Here is a 17131-nt window from a genome sequence, read left to right on the forward strand (position 1 = left end):
TAAACTTCGTTAGTCTATGTAAGCAGATAAGCAAGGTGTAATTATCAATATATATATAATATATATAATATATATATATTCACCTTGCTAACTCATCCAAATGCCGTTAAACGTCTCCAACCCATGCTCTGGCGTTTTTAAACAACTCGACCCATGGACCGTAAGCACCCCATTCTTCACCTTGAGCAGGTGGGTAGAATGAGTTAGCTTCCTTACGCGTGACTCTTTCAGGGTGAGGCATCATTGCTAAAACTCTACCATTCTTGGAACTGATACCAGCAATACCCTTTGGAGAACCATTTGGATTGAATGGATAATTTTGAGTAACATTACCATAATTATCCACGTAATGAACAACATCCAAATTGAAACTTTCTGCATCCTCGGCCGACTTGAATTGGGCGCGACCCTCACCGTGCGCCACTGCAATGGGCAATTTAGAGCCTTTCATGTTTTGCAAAAAGATGGAGTTATTCTTTTCGCTTGCCTCAACTTCAACCATAACAAACCTAGCCTCGTATTGTTCAGACAAGTTTCTCTCAAACGTTGGCCAGTGATCAGAGCCTGGAATCAATTCAGCAATTCGACTAAAAAATTGACAACCATTACAAGCACCAAAGGCAAATGTGTCTTCTCTTTCTTGGAAAAACTTTTTAAATTCACTTCTCGCGCGTTCATTGAACAACACTGATTTGGCCCAACCTGCACCTGCACCCAAGACATCACCATATGAGAACCCACCACATGCAGCTAAACCAACAAAGTCATCAAGTGTAACTCTGCCGTCCAAAATGTCCGACATTGTAACGTCAAAAACATCAAATCCGGCTTGCAAGAAACTCCATGCCATCTCCTGTTGAGAATTGACACCTTGCTCCCTCAAAATGGCAACCTTGGGTCTTGTATTGTATGTTTTACGATCTGATGGGTTAAATGTCAACTGATACTGAATACCAGGATCCTTGTTATCTTCAATTGCTTTATATTCTTGTTCAGAAGTTAAAGGATTGTCTCTCAATTTCTGAATATGGTAAGAAGTGTTGCTCCATAATTTTTGCAAGTCGGAACGAGATGAAGTGTAGATTGGAGTTCCGTTATATGAGATGTTTACTGACTGGTCACCACCAAAGTTTGGTCTTCCAACAACTTTAACATACTCTTCATCGACTCCATTAGTCTTCAATACTTCCTTAAATTGAATCAAGTCTTGGAATTTGATTTGGAACACAGCTCCCAATTCCTCATTAAACAACTCAACAAACTTGTCATCTTCACCACTCAATGCAATGTCTAATCCACATCTACCTGCGAATGCCATCTCCAAAACAGTGGTCAATAAACCACCCTCGGATCTATCGTGATATGCCAAAACAGGAAACTGTTTGTGTAGCACAACCAAGGATTGAAGGAACGATTTCAAGACTTTATTAGAGTGCACGGTAGGTGCTGAGTCGCCAACTTCTTTGTAAACTTGAGCCAATGCAGAGCCACCAAGAGACTTTTTCTGTTCTTTTGCAGCCAAGTCGACGAGAACCAAGACTGTGTCATCAACAGGCAAAAGTTGTGGCGTCCAAGTTCTCGAGGTGTTGTCGACTGGAGCAAATGCTGTGACTGTTAATGCTAATGGAGCTGTAACCTCCTTGTCATCCCATTTCATCTTCATACTCATGGAATCTTTACCTACCGGAATGGAGATTCCCAAGTCAGGACACAACTCCATTCCAATAGCTTGCACAGCTTCATACAACTTGGCACCTTCACCTGGGTGATTGGCTGCTGACATCCAGTTTGCTGAAAGCTTAACATGCTCCAATGAGGAAACATCTGCAGCAAAAAGATTCAACAATGACTCAGCAACACACATCTTGGCCGAAGCAGCAGCAGAAATGAGAGCCAAATTAGGTTTTTCACCCATGGCCATTGCTTCACCGGTTGCCAATACAGTGTCACCTAAAGAAGTTGCAGTAACACCAACATCAGCAACTGGAACTTGCCATGGACCAACCATTTGATCACGATCCACCAAACCGGTAATGAAACGGTCACCAATGGTGATAAGAAAAGATTTGGAACCAACTGAAGGCAATTGCAAAACACGTTGAATCGACTCATCAATGTCCAAGTTTGAAGTCGAAAATGGTTTCAAATGCAAATCTTCAGTTTCGGCAACACGTGACATCTTTGGTGGTTTGCCAAAAAGAACAGACATTTCCAAGTCGATTGGTGTGGTCTTCAATAAAGAATCAGTCAACACCAAACGTTGCTCTTCAGTGGCATCACCGACAACTGCAAATGGTGCTCTTTCACGCTTACAAATCTCAGAAAATAATTCAAGGTTTTCTGGAGCGACACCCAAGACATACCTCTCTTGAGATTCGTTACACCAGATTTCCATTGGTGACATTCCTGGTTCCAATGAAAGAATGCTTCTCAATTCAAATCTGGCACCTAAATCGTTGTCGTGGACCAATTCGGGTAAAGCATTACTTAAACCACCAGCACCAACATCGTGGATGGACTGGATAGGGTTGCCATCGACACCGAGTGAGACACACGCATCAATAACCTGTTGTGCTCTTCTTTGCAATTCAGGGTTACCTCTTTGCACTGAAGCAAAATCCAACTCTGCTGAACCTTCACCAGAGCTGATTGAGGAAGCAGCACCACCTCCCAATCCAATAAGCATTGATTGACCACCCAACACAATCAACTTGGCGCCAGGGGTAATTTTCCTATTCTTCAATGCCAAATCAGGTCTAATGGCACCCATACCACCAGCCAACATAATTGGTTTATGAAATCCTCTAACTTCTTTTTCACCTTTACCGTTTTCAACCTCAGTGGTCAATGTTCTAAAATAACCATTAATTGCTGGTCTACCAAATTCATTGTTGAATGCGGCAGATCCAATTGGAGCTTCGATCATAATGTCCAATGAGCTTGCAATGTGATTTGGTTTTCCAATATCTCTTTCCCATGGTTGTTTCAAATCTGGGATGTTCAAATCCGAGACAGTAAAACCAGATAAACCTGCTTTGGACTTGGAGCCTCTTCCAACGGCACCTTCATCTCTAATTTCACCACCAGAACCGGTAGCAGCACCTGCAAAAGGTGATACCGCAGTTGGATGGTTGTGTGTTTCCACCTTCACCAATGTTTGAACGTTTTCTTTGATCGACTTCCATTGCTTGGTTTTAAAGTCTGGGGTAAACACGTAACCTTCGGGACCTTCAAAAACAGCTGCATTGTCTGAGTAGGCAGAAACGGTGTATTGTGGGTTTTTCTCATGAGTGTTTCTAATCATTTTGAAAAGGGACTTTTCTTTTGCTTCTCCGTCAATTGTCCAGTCTGCATTGAAAATCTTGTGACGACAGTGCTCGGAATTGACTTGAGCAAACATGAAAAGTTCAACATCCGTAGGGTTGCGTCCAATAACTTGAGTAAATGCATTTGTCAAGTATTCAATTTCACCTTTATCCAATGCCAAACCCATCTCCTTATTGGCCTTTGTCAAGTTGCTCTCATCGCCCAAGAGGTCAACGACAACAAGAGGTTTTGGCTCGTGGTGGGCAAATAAATCATTGTATTGTGGGAAATCATTGTTAATGTAAAGCTTTTGAGTCATTCTGTCAAAAACTGAGGTCAAGGCTTCACCTTGCACCTTGGCGGAAGCGCCATTTTTGTATTGAATCAATAATGACAATCCACGCTCTATCCTCTCGACAAAGTCTCCCAAGCCACAGATTTGAGAGATATCAGTTGCCTTGGATGACCATGGAGAAATTGTTCCTGGTCGTGGCAAAATCTGAATCAACTCTTGACTGCTTTCCGTGTTGGCGAATTTGTGTTCACCTCCAGTCGAATATTTGATCAACTCCTTGTTCAAGGGCTGGTTGTCATCAACGGGGTTGTCATAGGTTAACAAAATTTTCAACAACTCCAACTGCTTTGCAGTAAGGGGCTTCTTCAATGAAACGTAATGGGTATACTGGCTAGCAACCCCTTCGATCAACTGTGGTTGACCAAGTTTTTTCTCCACCTCCTGGATCAAGGTATTAACACGAAACTGTGATAATGCCTTTGGACCAGGTAAAATAAGAAAGTTTTCTGCCATTTTGGTGCAAAGGAAAAAAAAAGGTGAGGAGTGAGGGAGAAGAGCAGAAGTAAAAGTGGAAGCGGGAGTAGAAATATAGATATAAATGGAAGTGAAAGTGGAAGTGGAAGAGAAGAATACAAAGCTAAGTATTGAACAAACTCTTATTTCGAGCAAAGAGTTTACAACTCATTGCAACATTTATATCTGAAAAATTAGATGCGAGAGGATGTGTATGTGTGTGTGTGTGTGTGCAAGTGAGAGAGAGAAAGAGATGGAGAAATTAATTATAATGGGATTACATTTCTGACTCTTTTTTTTTGTTTGTATATGTGTGTGTATATATATATATAAAATTGTATTTGTCTCTGTCTCTGTCTTTGTCTTTGTCTCACTCGCAATTTCTTCCTCATGACAAATTTTATTTTTTTTATTAGTTTTTTATTTTGTGCTATACTTGCAACAGTGATGGGGCATGAAGTTCATCCAAAGATGTTTTTTCTTATCTCAACCTCTCTCTCTCTCTCTCTCTCTTTTTGTAATAGCTCATCTCATTAAAATTACTCAATCATCAAGTACTATCCACAATCCACTAGTAATAATCAAAATACACATCAAATGGCTCAGGGTAACTTGAAATTGAAATCTAAAGGACCAGGCCGCGTTACGAAGAAACAACAGAATCCAGCACGTGCCAAACCAAAGATCATTAAACCTAAAAAGCAAACAGCAAAAGAAGCGCAAAAATTGACAAAAGTCCATCAAGGACAGTTGATGAAGAGTACGGAGACACTTATTGCTGGAAGAGTCGGACACTTGGAACTCATTAAAGGATCAAGAAGACAAACAGAAAAGGAAAATAAGGCTGCTGCTGCTGCTGCTGCTGCAAAACTGAAAAAATGAGGAAGAGATGAAGAGCATAGAGGAAATTTTGTCTAATTTTCCAAACAAGCAGGACTTTACTGGAAAAAAGTATCAAATACAGGAAAAGAATCGCATGAGTGATCGAGTCCAGGAGCAAGTGCAGAAGCAAGTGCAGAAGCAAGTGCAGAAGCAAGGGCAAGGACAAGGACAAGGGCAGGAGCAAAAAATCGAGAACAAACATGTGTTGCGCTCTACGGATGCAAACAAAAAAAAACCAGCTGTGTTTTTTAAACCACAAGAGGTTAATTGTCTACCAGAGTTGAGTGCCCTTGATCCAGATTCAGTTGAAGAGGATAATTCTGAAACAAGCAAGAGACGGAAATTATAGTTCTTAGAAATAAACGTTTTCATTTGTAAATTAATCCTAAAATCTAACTAGGCATAGAGGCATACGTTGCATCTTCTGCTTCCATTTCCAAACTTCTCCTCTTGATTTCTTTTTCCTGAGATTTGACAAATGCAATTAGTATGAAGCCAAACAACGCAGTCAATGCCACAAGTGTCGTGTTGATTGGGTTTGGGTTCATGTGCAAATATTCGTGCATTATCTTATCCATAACTTGTTGCAAAATATTGCACACACCACTAAAGGCAATGATAGTACCGTAAATAGTACCAAAATTGTCGTATCCAAACACCTTGGCACAAAAGTCGGAGACCGCAGTATAGTAAAAAGGTCTATAAACAACAAGCACCAATATACCTGCGTATGTCCCAGGTAACCAACTTAAAAGACCCATAACACCAATGAACAACGATAAGCCCGTCAATATGTAAAGAACTGTTAAAGTTGTCAAATTATCGAGGATTAGTCCTATAAATGGGATCGAAAGTATACCTCCTAAAGGTAACGCCAAGTCGAAAAAGTGATTTATAGTTGTTGCAATAGCTTCATCGCCGCCATAGAGGTATGTCTCCTGAGCTTTGATAGTGGCAACAAAAAAATTGATTCTCAACATTTGAATCGTAGTGAACAAGGTCATCAAAAGAAACCATGGTGATTTCAATTGCGCAGAGATAGAGGAACCGTGTAAGATTCCAAAAACTCCACCAGTAGTATGTACTAGTTTGCTATCCGCTTCTTGTTCGTATGATGACTTTACTGAAGTATACGATGCTCTTGATGCTGTTGATTCTCTTCTCGATGCGCCTACTGATGGTCTGCGCATGAGCAATGCAGTTGTTTCTGAAATGGTGGGTTGGTAGTATGGCTCTCCGGTAGCAGCAGTATTAGCGTTGGAGTTAACACCAGTGTTTGCAGCATCTGCGGGTGTTAACAAATCCGAGTTCAATGGCAAACCAGTCTCGTCAATTCCAGTCTCCGCAATCTTTGCCAAGGTCCCCACTGTTTTATAAGAGTCTCTGGGCATTACAAACAATTGGCAAGCAAGGATGAATATTGGCACTGCCAAGTACCAAGTAAAAAAACTGCTCAAGGACAATTTCTCCACTGTGAAGTAGTATAATCTGTAGAATAGGAATAATGCCGATGAAGAGTCAAAGGCTCCCGTGAGTAAAGCCAAGATCAAACCTGAGTTTCTAGGGAAGCTATTGGCCAATTGGAAACAACTTATAAACACAAATGGTCCTCCTAAAGCTAACAAGGTGTATCCGGTCAAATACCCATCAATTAATTGTAATTGGGAAGCGAATTTCAAACTCAACGACCCCAAAGCAAGGATTATGGAGCCAATGATACCTGTTACTTTGGGACCATATGAATCTAATACTGAACCCACAGGTAATGCACTGATATTTGTCACCATGCATGCCACGGTAAATAGATTGTTTAATGCAAGATCTTGCTCAACACACTCAACATCACCAATAGTTTTTGCCTTCAAGTCGCATCGAGACTCGTAGACTTTTTGCGAGATTAAAATAGGTTTCAAAGCTGCGAAACCAAACACTGGACCTGCAGCCATCAAGCACCAGGCTATGGCGCATGATATTTGGATAATCCTTATAGACAAGGATGGTAAGTTTTGATCCTTTCTCATGAGTAGAAAATTAATTGCGAGGAAGAAATGATAACCAAACTGCTTGTTAAATGGAAAAATAAAAAAATGAAAAAAAAATGAAATCCTTTAAATTTAGAAAAATCTCGGCTTTTGACACTTGAATGAAACTGAGCTTGATTTATATGGATGAGTTTCAGGATACGAATTTCAAAGAGGAAACAATTGAACAAAAGAAAATTTGAAAATTAAGATGAGGAATAAAAATGAGGAATAAAAAATATTGGAAAATGGTATAAAAGAAAGAGATAGAAAAATAATATTGCGTTTTTGTATTGGCCCTTTGGGGATTTTGTACATATTTTGTTAATCGTCGTGATGTTTATCAATGATTGCTTAAACTCTGTTTTTTGCCTTTATCTCTTTTTGCTCTGGCTTAATTTTTTTTTTTTTGGCCCTTTTTGTCCTTCTTTCTGTACATAAGTTGCAATTAAGCGCGAGAAATTAGCTAGCGGCTCATTAAAGAAAGAGGGAAAAAAATTCTATATACATATATATATATATGTATGTATGTATGTATGTATGTATGTTAAAGATTACGGAGATTTCCGAAAGTAGAGGGAAAATGATTGTGGAAGAAATGCCCTATATTACCAAGTAGATTAATAGCACAAATATCTAATCTATTCATCTTGTGTTTCGAGCAAGATTGAAAAGTTTTTAATATTTTAAATTTTTTTAATTTACTAATTCATTTTTTTATTGATTTGTTTATTGATTTGTTTGTTGGTTGACTTAAAAATAGCATTAAAATGGAGACTTTTCATCCTCAAAGTTTCTATATAGGTTTTGCGATCTTGTGACTTTTTGGTAAATATGGTGGATGCAAATTGCAACCATGTTGAGGAATATCACTCCAAATAGCACAAACACAAACCTGACACCTGGCTGGTCATAGGCTGGAGTAGGTTTGGATGTTGATGTTGAACTGGATGAAGATGTTGGTTCTGAGTTGGTGGATGTTGATGAGTCCTTCTTAGTCTTGGAAGATGTAGTTTCTGAAGCCTTTGAGGTGCTGGATGTTTTTGAAGCCGATTTGGTCTCGGAATTTGTTGAGCTAGCAGTGCTTTCAGATTTCGTGGAACTTTTTTCGTCTTTTTTGTTTTCAGTATCATCCCTTTTTCTAGCTTGTTCCACTTGTTGCTGTTCTTTTTGTTCTTGTTGTTCTTTGTGGTCGTGGTCGTGGTCGTGGTGCTGGTAGTCATCAGTTTTGATTACTTTGACTTTTTCTCCACTTCCCAATCTCGAGTTTTCATCACTCGATTCATTGTCAGTTTCATGACATGGCTTGTGATGAGCACTAACATCACTCTTCAAATTCAGAAACCGACTAGAAAAAGCTTTAATATTTGGAGCCAATTGTTCAGTTGGCAATGATAATGACAGTGACAGTGACAGTGACAGTGACAGTAGACTAGCACAAAAGGCAACAAGTGCGATAGCAGCAAGAATTATTGTTGTTATCAGTCTCCATCGTACACCGTTGGAATGCTGAACTCTAGTTTCTTTTTCATATGTACCCATAATAGTGGACTCTAACATCATCTGAAAACAAATTTTGTACAAAAAAAAAGATAAAGGATCAAAAAAGCGTTGGAGCAAATATCAAAATATGTATATATATATATATATATATTCTCTGATGACTTTGTTCAATACTACTCCTTCTCTTTAACTTTCTTCCTCTCTTGATGCACGAATTTTAAATCCTACGATCGAGGTTATCTATATTTGGAAATGTTAATAATAATGACAACAAGCCAGGTGATTATGTAATCAGGAGAGTACTTAGGATGTGTCACTTTCGCACGACCAAGTTTTTATTTCTCTCCTTCACTCTCTCTCTCTCTCTCTCTATTTTGTACAATTTTCAATCCCATCACTCATCATCATCATCATCATCATCTCCATTATCACGAACAAAAAACACATAGAACCGCGTGGAAATACTACACTGGACAAAAGCATTCGAGCATCGTCACATATCCTTCATATTGCTCCACTCTTTTCCCACTTTAGTTTACTCCCTGTTTTTTTTATATTTGCCTACCAACCCATTTGTATTTCTTGATTCATCTGTTTGTTTAAATGTCGTCGGTATTATTTGAAGATTCGTTTGTTGTTGACTCAACTGATCCGGGAAGATACAATAAAGTCAGTAGAATTACTGGCCACTCATCCACAGCTAAGGACATTACAATTACACTAGATATTAATAGTGAACTATTCCCAGTGAAGGAAAATGATTCATTGACCATAGCACTAGCGTCTTCTTTGGGTAACGAGAGTTCAATGCTTACCTCAAATGGTTCATGGAGGCCGCCCAAACCTGAGGACAGATCTATAGCAGACGATTTTGATTATGTCATGTATGGAACAGTTTACAAGTTTGAAGAAAGTTCAGATAGCGAAAAAATGTCCGTGTACATATCATTTGGTGGATTATTGATGAGATTGGAAGGTGGATACCGTTCCTTGAGCAATTTGAAACAAGAAAACGCTTACATCTTGATTCGTCACTACAGGGATATCTAAAAGAATCAAAAGAAGAGGAACAGGAAGAAAAGAAGAAAAGAAGAAAAGAAATAAAGGAATAAAGAAGAAAAGAAGAAAGGTTTGAGGAAAAATAAACAGAATCGAAACAGAATTTGAAAAAAAGTCACGAGGTTAAGAAGCAAGAGATTATGAGTGTTTTTTTTTGTCATGAAAGTAGTGGTTCGAAGGACCTAATACAAGGGAATCGCTGTCTATACAATTTCTTTTATATATAATATAAATATAAAAACATATAAATGTATAAATACAATACATCAAGAATTGTGAAATATAAATATAGTGTTTTCATCGCCGACTTTAGATCATATTAGAGTTATTTTTTTTTCGACATTGTAAAGAAGAAGAAGAGAGGTAAAACGCATGTTCAGTTAGATTCATTCCTTCTAAACTATCATATATCGTGATTCTGGAACCAAAATAAACAATATATGAAAAAAAACAAAATTAAACTAAAGTTAGAAAATAGGGAACCAGAAATAAGAGGAGGAAAGTTAAAAAAAAATTGACAAATTTGAAAAAAATAACAAAAACTTGAAAAGAAAGGCGCCTTTTTCTGATGAAGAAGTTGATTACTGCGCGTTAGATAATACGAGAGATACCGAATTCAAAAAATTCCGCACCTCAATAATTTCGAATTCATTTCCAACAAACCAATTTTACATCCATTGAAGAATAGCAAGAACTAGTCAACAAAATTTCCTCAACAATGGATGACACTGACAAGCGTATGTAGGTACACTAAAGAGAAACAAGAAATTTGAAGGCAAAAAAAAAATTGTAAAGAGAACAGATATAAAAGAGCCTCAATCTGAACTTTGGACTAACATGTTGTTATTATCAGCTGATCCCATATTGAAACAAGTGCCATTGATCAAGAACCCCTCGTTCCAGCCTCCGAAACCTGTAACTCTCAACAGCAACTACAGCAAACTAATACCAACATTACCGAATACTGTTATACCACCCAAGCTTAAAGTTGGTACAGACGACATAAACCTGTGGTCAAGGGATATCCAAATATTGATATCAAAGTATGACCCTAAAGATGGAGATGATGGTGATCGAGAAGATGAGTTGAGAGCAAAATATCAGGATTGGTTACAAGCACAAACAAAGAAGGTTGCGCCTGGATTTGACTACAATATTATGACGCCTCAAAAAACCAGAGAACCAAAATAACAAGCAACAAGAAGGATCAATTGAAATTAAAATTGAGAACTGAAATGTAAGTGCGAGAGAGGAAAGGTGGACGCCATGAGGTGAAGTGCAAATATTTCTTTGCAAAAGAATTTTGAAATTATAATTCATTCTCCTTCTTTCTTCTTGATATTGTTATTAGTCACATTCGATTCTGAGTTCCAACCACCATGTAAGAATTTTACACAGGTATAACGCTGGCGTTCTATTCTATTTATTACTATGTATCCTCCAATATTGATTATTCATTTTATTTCTTTTCTTTGCTAATGTATATTTGCTTTATTTTGAAAAAAAAAGAAAGAAAAGAAAAAATTTGAAAAAAAAAAGACAGTAATTTGAGTAAGTTGAGTATTTTGACACACGGCCATTTTCCCCTTTCCTGATTTGTTTTGTTGTGTTGTAGATTTGAAAAAAAAAGTATAAGAAAGAAATGTCCAGTAAGGAGTAGTGAGTTAAATGGTAATTTCATCAAGATACACTAGAGAAAACAGCAACATGCACTACAAGAACTTAACAACAACAACAATAGCAACAACAAGAAAGAAGCATAGCCACTCTTGTTTGCTCAAACAAATCCATCAACTTTTCTTTTGACGCGTATTTCCCTGTTTTGTTCTTTGTATTCTCTTTGTTCTGTTCTTTTTAATATATATATATATATATATACATTGTATTTTTTTTATTTATTTTATTTTTTTCAGGCACAAGAGGAAGAAAAAGAGGAACGGGGAAACACTGTGAAAAGAGAAATTTATTCATATGCATCGTGTATTAACTTGGTCTGGATCTGTTGAAAAAAAATTAAAAAAAACATATATATATATATCATGAAATAACAAAATGTTAAGATCAAATTGTATTTCCACCATGAAGAAGCAGTTTTGAATTGTCCAGTATCATCATGGGCAAAAGATTTTATGTTCGAAAAGGTTTAACAGTACTCACGCTTGTACTGGTTGTTATCTGTATTTTTTGGCTTGGTAAACGACATCAAAATCAGTTTTTAGTAGCCAACGATGCTCAAACTATAGCTGGATCGAAAAAGTTTTCGAAACTTGATTTGAGTTGTGCTCGAGACGATTTCGAAAACTCCATATACTCCAAATGGGAAACTCAAAGAAAGAATTTAGACTTTACTCAGCTACTGATACCTGAACGATGCAGCTTGTACTTTTCGGAACTCGAGGATTTTCAAGTCAATCTCAAATTCTGGAGCCAGTTCAAAGTTAATCCGTTGGTGTACAAAAAGAAAAAATGGATTAAGGATATCACGCGAGCAAAAAGAAAAGAAATAAGACGTAAAAACTGGAAACCAGAGTATGACCAAGAGATAGCTGATATGTACGAGGAAGAGCAAGCCAAATATGCCCATTACGAACGACAAATCTTTGACGACGTAAGTCACATGAAAGTGTTTGGCAAATGTATGTCAAAATTTTTGGATGATGAGATGCAATGTCTGAACTTGGAGAAAAAGCTATACCCTTGGCTAAAAGGACTTCCCTTGGTGCAGGATGCCGAGGGAAATCCCATTATTATGCAAAATGGCATGGAACAGTTATCAGAGAGATGTATAATCAAAAACATTTTGGCAACAAGCCAAGGACGTGGTATTGTTATACCAGTCAACGATACTAGAGTAGAACATCTGGTGGACTATATTGAACGTTTATTGGTAACCTTGAAAGTTATGAAAAACCGGTTGCCAATTGCAATTTTTCATAAAAATCTATCTGCAGATATTCGAGCCAGGATAGCCAATACTTCAAAGGGCAATGACGATAACCAGTATCCACTGCAAAGTGTGATGTTTTTTGACCTAACTCCAGTCACGGATTACTCACATATTGATGTTGTTGCGCAAAGTTTGATCTTTAACCATTTTCAAGAAGTTATTTTGTTGACGGAGAATATTATCCCTTTAACTGATTTGAATGCGTTATTTGATGAGAATTTTAAAGAGTCAGCGAAGGAAACAAATGACATAGCAGCAGACACATTGGAATCGGAAAAGCTTGGAGTATACTTTTTCAAATATCCTTCGGTGTTTGATAAATCGAAAGCTACGCCCGGTTATTATGATATCAATCACTTTATACGAAATGTTCTACTGCCAAGCACTAAGGACTCGCAACTATATAATCTCAAGGCATCCAATACTCGAGAGTTTAAAAGGTATTTTGAGGATGATTTCAAAACAATCATTGACCCCAACATCATGATGCTAAACAAATCACAAGCGTTAAATGGCTTATTGATAGCCCTTAGTCTAGAGTTTTACGACCCGCTCAAGTTGCGCATAAATCTGCCAGATATACATTGGATTGCTCATAGAATTGCGGGAACTAAAATCAAATTCCACAATAACCCTTCGGTTATGGCAGGAATGTATACACCAGAAAAGAGTTCGGAGATATGTTCATCTTCATTTGGACAGCTCTCCGATGTTGATAGTCTTACCTTGTTGTTTATCACTTCGCATCAACTCCAAAATTGGCTCGAAAAACGTCAATCATATACGACTTTTTTTGAACAAAAGTATGTCACTACCTATAAGGAGGAGGTTGATAATATTTTTGATAGCTCAAGTTTGACGAAAACCATTATGGAGCGGACCAATGATGAAATTTTGCAAAAGCTCATGCTGAACCCGCTAACAGTAGAGAATATTATTGTACCGCCTACATTGACGCGAAAAGTTCATGTTAAATCGTTTGAAGAGCCCAATGAAGCATGGGTTGAGCAAAAGAAACATATTCCTGAGCGATCTCGGCTTGAGAGTCACAAGTACTATTGTGTATATAGTGATATTGGGGACGTATTCAACGGTGGTACGCGTGGCCCTACAATCAATGTCCGACGTGATAAGAAGGAGCTCTATGGAAATGTTACCGTTGCCTGGCTTAATAAACAAGTATGATTACAAACTAAAGCATGAGCTTTTTTTTAAAAAAATTGAAAAAGATTGTTTTTGCTAATACTCTTTGATTTACAAGAAACGAAAAGGCCAGAAATAAAAAAAAAAATTTTGATAGTGCTTCATTTCGACTACATTTTTATCCTCTAGATATATACATATATATATATAGACATACATGTAAATATACATATAAAATAGAATAGAATAAACAAAAAATGAAGTTACAAAAAATAAGTATTGAAAAAAAAAATTAGGTGTGTTTGTTCGTGTACTATATGAGCATTGATATGCAACCATAAAAAAATTATATATCGCCAGCTACAGGATTCGAACCTGCGAAGGAAAATCCCAATGCCTAAACCGCTTAGTTCGGAAAGAACTTTAGCAGGGCATCGCCTTAACCACTCGGCCAAACTAGCTAATATGTGGTGTTTATAAGTTTTTACTAACTAATATATTGCTATACTATTAAATATTTGTTTTTTTCAGTTTTTTCTTTGAATTAAACTAAGTAAACTGCAATCAATACAGAGTCAAAGTAAATATGTATTTCACTTAAGAATAAGCTTCTCTAGACAAGGCTATTCCATATTTTTAATTGGCTCTAACTGAAGCCAAAAAAATAGTGTGTTTCTGTTGGATTTTTTTTTGGTTGAAAATTCAGCAAAAGTTATAAATTAAAAGTACAACTACAAATATGATTGAACCAGGACCAAAAGAGTAGGGAAACAGGGGGAGAGAAAAAAAACAACGAAAAGAGACTGAAGTATGAATTATGAATAGAAAATGTGGGTATATACGAAACTAAAGGTGAAATCATGCAAGAATGTGAAGTATTGATATTGCGTGGATTTAGTAAAAGGCGGAAAGTGGCTCAGACTACAAAACCAATTTTTCTCGGACTTGTCATAAGGAACGTGTATTGGTTCAAAAGAAAGAATAAAAAAGACAAGAGGAGGAGGAAAAATAGGTAGTAGTGGTGGTAGTGGTAGTAATAGTGGTGGAGGGGGGGAGGGAGTGGAGTTACAAAAGTATGCGTGCATCGACAACTAAAAGGTTGCTGTTTAATAAATTGAAGCCCCCACCAGGTGGGGGGGGGGGATGGTAAACTTTTAATTACACGAGGTGAACTATTTTGATTGTTCAAGGTGAAAAAAAAAACGCTTGCACCACATTTCAAAACATGAGAATACAAAAATTTATAAAAAAAAAGGAGAATTGCTGAGTAAAGAACCTGAAATTAACATGAAGTTGGTACTCTTGTACTCTTGCCCTCTTGAATACTTGCTCTCTTCATTTTTTTTTTTTTTTAGTATATGAACTCATAGCTAAAGTCTTGAAAGTATCTCGTTATCCACTATTATTATATTGTTGTTCCAGTAATACTCGTGGCGCAAATAGATTTTATTATTTTATTATTTTATTATTTTATTTCTTTCTATTGTTGTTGGTGTTGGTGTTTTTGTTGTACCTTGTTGTTTTTTTTTTTTTTTAATTATTTCGAAATCACCCATTTTTTTATTTTTTTTAACTTATAATTTTTTTTTTTTTAAATGAAATAGCAAACACAATTATTTTCAACTCAATTGAATTGAATCGAAAAATCGAACACAACTTTACTTTAGACAAAGCTCAATTTGTACAATTGATTCAATCTTTTTTTTTTTTCCTTTTCACCAGTTCACCAGTTCACCAGTTCACCATTATCATCAATCGCAATGTCAACAAAGAGACACACTAAAAGTCAATCAGCTTACGCCTTTGACAACACCGCTACTAATGTCGCGGCTTCACAGATGCGTAATGCATTGAACAACTTGGCAGATACAGTCAAGGACCCTGAGGAGAAACACAGGTTTGAAAATGAAATGGACAACTTTTTTTCATTGTTTAGAAGATACTTGACTGAAAAGGCTTCCGGAACCACTTTGGAATGGGACAAGATCAGATCACCATCTGCAGACGAAGTCGTTGGTTACAAGGACTTGGACGACGCAACTCCAGACTTGACCAAGTTGGCGGTCTTGAAATTGAACGGTGGTTTGGGTACCTCTATGGGATGTGTTGGTCCCAAATCGGTTATTGAAGTTAGAGACGGTAACACATTCTTGGACCTTTCAGTTAGACAGATTGAGCATTTGAACAGAAAGTACGACGCTGACGTGCCATTATTGTTGATGAACTCATTTAATACTGATGCTGATACTGCCAAGATTATTCGAAAATACCAGGGCCACAGAATAAGAGTCAAGACTTTTAACCAATCCAAATTCCCAAGAATCTACAAAGACTCTTTGTTACCAGTTCCTGAATCTTCAGACGATCCCCTCGAAGGCTGGTACCCTCCAGGTCACGGTGATTTGTTTGAAGCCTTGGTCCAATCCGGCGAACTTGACGCGTTGTTGGCACAAGGAAGAGAAATTTTGTTTGTTTCCAATGGTGACAACTTGGGTGCAACCGTTGATACCAAGATCTTGGCTCACATGTTGGAAACCGGCGCAGAGTATATCATGGAATTGACTGACAAGACCAGAGCAGATGTCAAGGGTGGTACTTTGATCAACTACCAAGGCGAGGTGAGATTATTGGAGATTGCCCAGGTTCCAAAAGAACACGTTGAAGAGTTCAAGAGTATTAAGAAATTCAAATACTTCAACACCAACAACTTGTGGATCAACTTGAGAGCCATTAAACGTTTGGTAGAGGCCAATGCTATCGAAGCGGAAATCATCCCAAATCAAAAGACTATTGGCAATGATATCAATGTCTTGCAATTGGAGACGGCAGTTGGAGCAGCTATTAGACATTTCAAAGGTGCACACGGTGTCGTTGTGCCCAGGTCCAGATTCCTCCCTGTCAAGACATGTTCCGATTTGCTTCTTGTCAAATCAGACTTGTTCTTTTTGGAACACGGTGCATTGAAACTTGATCCTACTAGAGAAGGTTTTGCCAACCCATTGATCAAATTGGGATCTCATTTCAAAAAGGTGAGCGGATTCCAAGCCAGAATCCCACACATGCCCAAGATCTTGGAATTGGACCACTTGACCATTACAGGAAATGTCAGTATTGGTAAAGGCGTTCAATTGAAGGGTACTGTTATCATTGTCTGTAATGATGGCGATAAGATTGACATTCCAAATGGATCAATCTTGGAAAACGTTGTTGTTACCGGTAACTTGACCTTGTTGGAGCATTAATAAAGTTGGTAACAATAAATATGCATATTAGCAAACATTATAACCACAAGAAACGTAAATATACAAATAAACAAATAAATTAATAAATAAATAAATGGAAATACAAAAATGTAAGAGAAAAAAAAAAAGATGTACACACCATCGGGTAGGGTAAGGCGTGAACTATATATATGTACTCATTATACATACTTCTCATACACATATATACATATACATATAT

At 37.3% G+C, this 17131-nt stretch overlaps 9 protein-coding genes and 1 non-coding gene across 10 annotated transcripts; 6 read left to right on the plus strand and 4 right to left on the minus strand. All coding sequences in view use genetic code 12, as the record gives it.

The window, feature by feature from the left end:
• Positions 1–106: 106 nt before the first annotated feature.
• ADE6 (phosphoribosylformylglycinamidine synthase) lies at positions 107–4114 on the minus strand (the record flags this gene model as incomplete). The annotated part of the gene is made up of 1 exon (XM_001525278.2): positions 107–4114. The coding sequence occupies one exon, from the start codon at positions 4112–4114 to the stop codon at positions 107–109; it is 4008 nt and encodes a 1335-aa protein (XP_001525328.2).
• Positions 4115–4711: 597 nt separating this feature from the next.
• On the plus strand, positions 4712–4996 carry PVL30_002753 (uncharacterized protein; the record flags this gene model as incomplete). Its single annotated transcript, XM_001525279.1, has 1 exon — positions 4712–4996. The coding sequence occupies one exon, from the start codon at positions 4712–4714 to the stop codon at positions 4994–4996; it is 285 nt and encodes a 94-aa protein (XP_001525329.2).
• A 7-nt stretch (positions 4997–5003) lies between these two features.
• PVL30_002754 (uncharacterized protein) lies at positions 5004–5345 on the plus strand (the record flags this gene model as incomplete). Its single annotated transcript, XM_061119409.1, has 1 exon — positions 5004–5345. The coding sequence occupies one exon, from the start codon at positions 5004–5006 to the stop codon at positions 5343–5345; it is 342 nt and encodes a 113-aa protein (XP_060975392.1).
• Positions 5346–5388: 43 nt separating this feature from the next.
• On the minus strand, positions 5389–7017 carry PVL30_002755 (uncharacterized protein; the record flags this gene model as incomplete). Its single annotated transcript, XM_001525280.1, has 1 exon — positions 5389–7017. One exon carries the CDS (start codon positions 7015–7017, stop codon positions 5389–5391), a length of 1629 nt encoding a protein of 542 aa, XP_001525330.1.
• A 765-nt stretch (positions 7018–7782) lies between these two features.
• Positions 7783–8580, minus strand: PVL30_002756 (uncharacterized protein; the record flags this gene model as incomplete). The annotated part of the gene is made up of 1 exon (XM_001525281.2): positions 7783–8580. One exon carries the CDS (start codon positions 8578–8580, stop codon positions 7783–7785), a length of 798 nt encoding a protein of 265 aa, XP_001525331.2.
• A 543-nt stretch (positions 8581–9123) lies between these two features.
• RPB8 (DNA-directed RNA polymerases I, II, and III subunit RPABC3) lies at positions 9124–9570 on the plus strand (the record flags this gene model as incomplete). The annotated part of the gene is made up of 1 exon (XM_001525282.1): positions 9124–9570. One exon carries the CDS (start codon positions 9124–9126, stop codon positions 9568–9570), a length of 447 nt encoding a protein of 148 aa, XP_001525332.1.
• A 727-nt stretch (positions 9571–10297) lies between these two features.
• On the plus strand, positions 10298–10770 carry PVL30_002758 (uncharacterized protein; the record flags this gene model as incomplete). The annotated part of the gene is made up of 2 exons (XM_001525283.2): positions 10298–10316; positions 10433–10770. The coding sequence occupies 2 exons, from the start codon at positions 10298–10300 to the stop codon at positions 10768–10770; spliced, it is 357 nt and encodes a 118-aa protein (XP_001525333.2).
• Positions 10771–11692: 922 nt separating this feature from the next.
• On the plus strand, positions 11693–13711 carry PVL30_002759 (uncharacterized protein; the record flags this gene model as incomplete). The annotated part of the gene is made up of 1 exon (XM_001525284.2): positions 11693–13711. One exon carries the CDS (start codon positions 11693–11695, stop codon positions 13709–13711), a length of 2019 nt encoding a protein of 672 aa, XP_001525334.2.
• A 312-nt stretch (positions 13712–14023) lies between these two features.
• On the minus strand, positions 14024–14130 carry PVL30_002760. Its single transcript has one exon. It is a non-coding gene; the product is annotated as a tRNA-Ser (tRNA).
• Positions 14131–15429: 1299 nt separating this feature from the next.
• On the plus strand, positions 15430–16911 carry UGP1 (UTP-glucose-1-phosphate uridylyltransferase; the record flags this gene model as incomplete). The annotated part of the gene is made up of 1 exon (XM_001525285.1): positions 15430–16911. One exon carries the CDS (start codon positions 15430–15432, stop codon positions 16909–16911), a length of 1482 nt encoding a protein of 493 aa, XP_001525335.1.
• Positions 16912–17131: the final 220 nt, after the last annotated feature.

This window comes from Lodderomyces elongisporus, chromosome 3 (assembly GCF_030384665.1).
Source record: "Lodderomyces elongisporus chromosome 3, complete sequence".
Lineage (NCBI taxonomy): Eukaryota > Fungi > Ascomycota > Pichiomycetes > Serinales > Debaryomycetaceae > Lodderomyces > Lodderomyces elongisporus.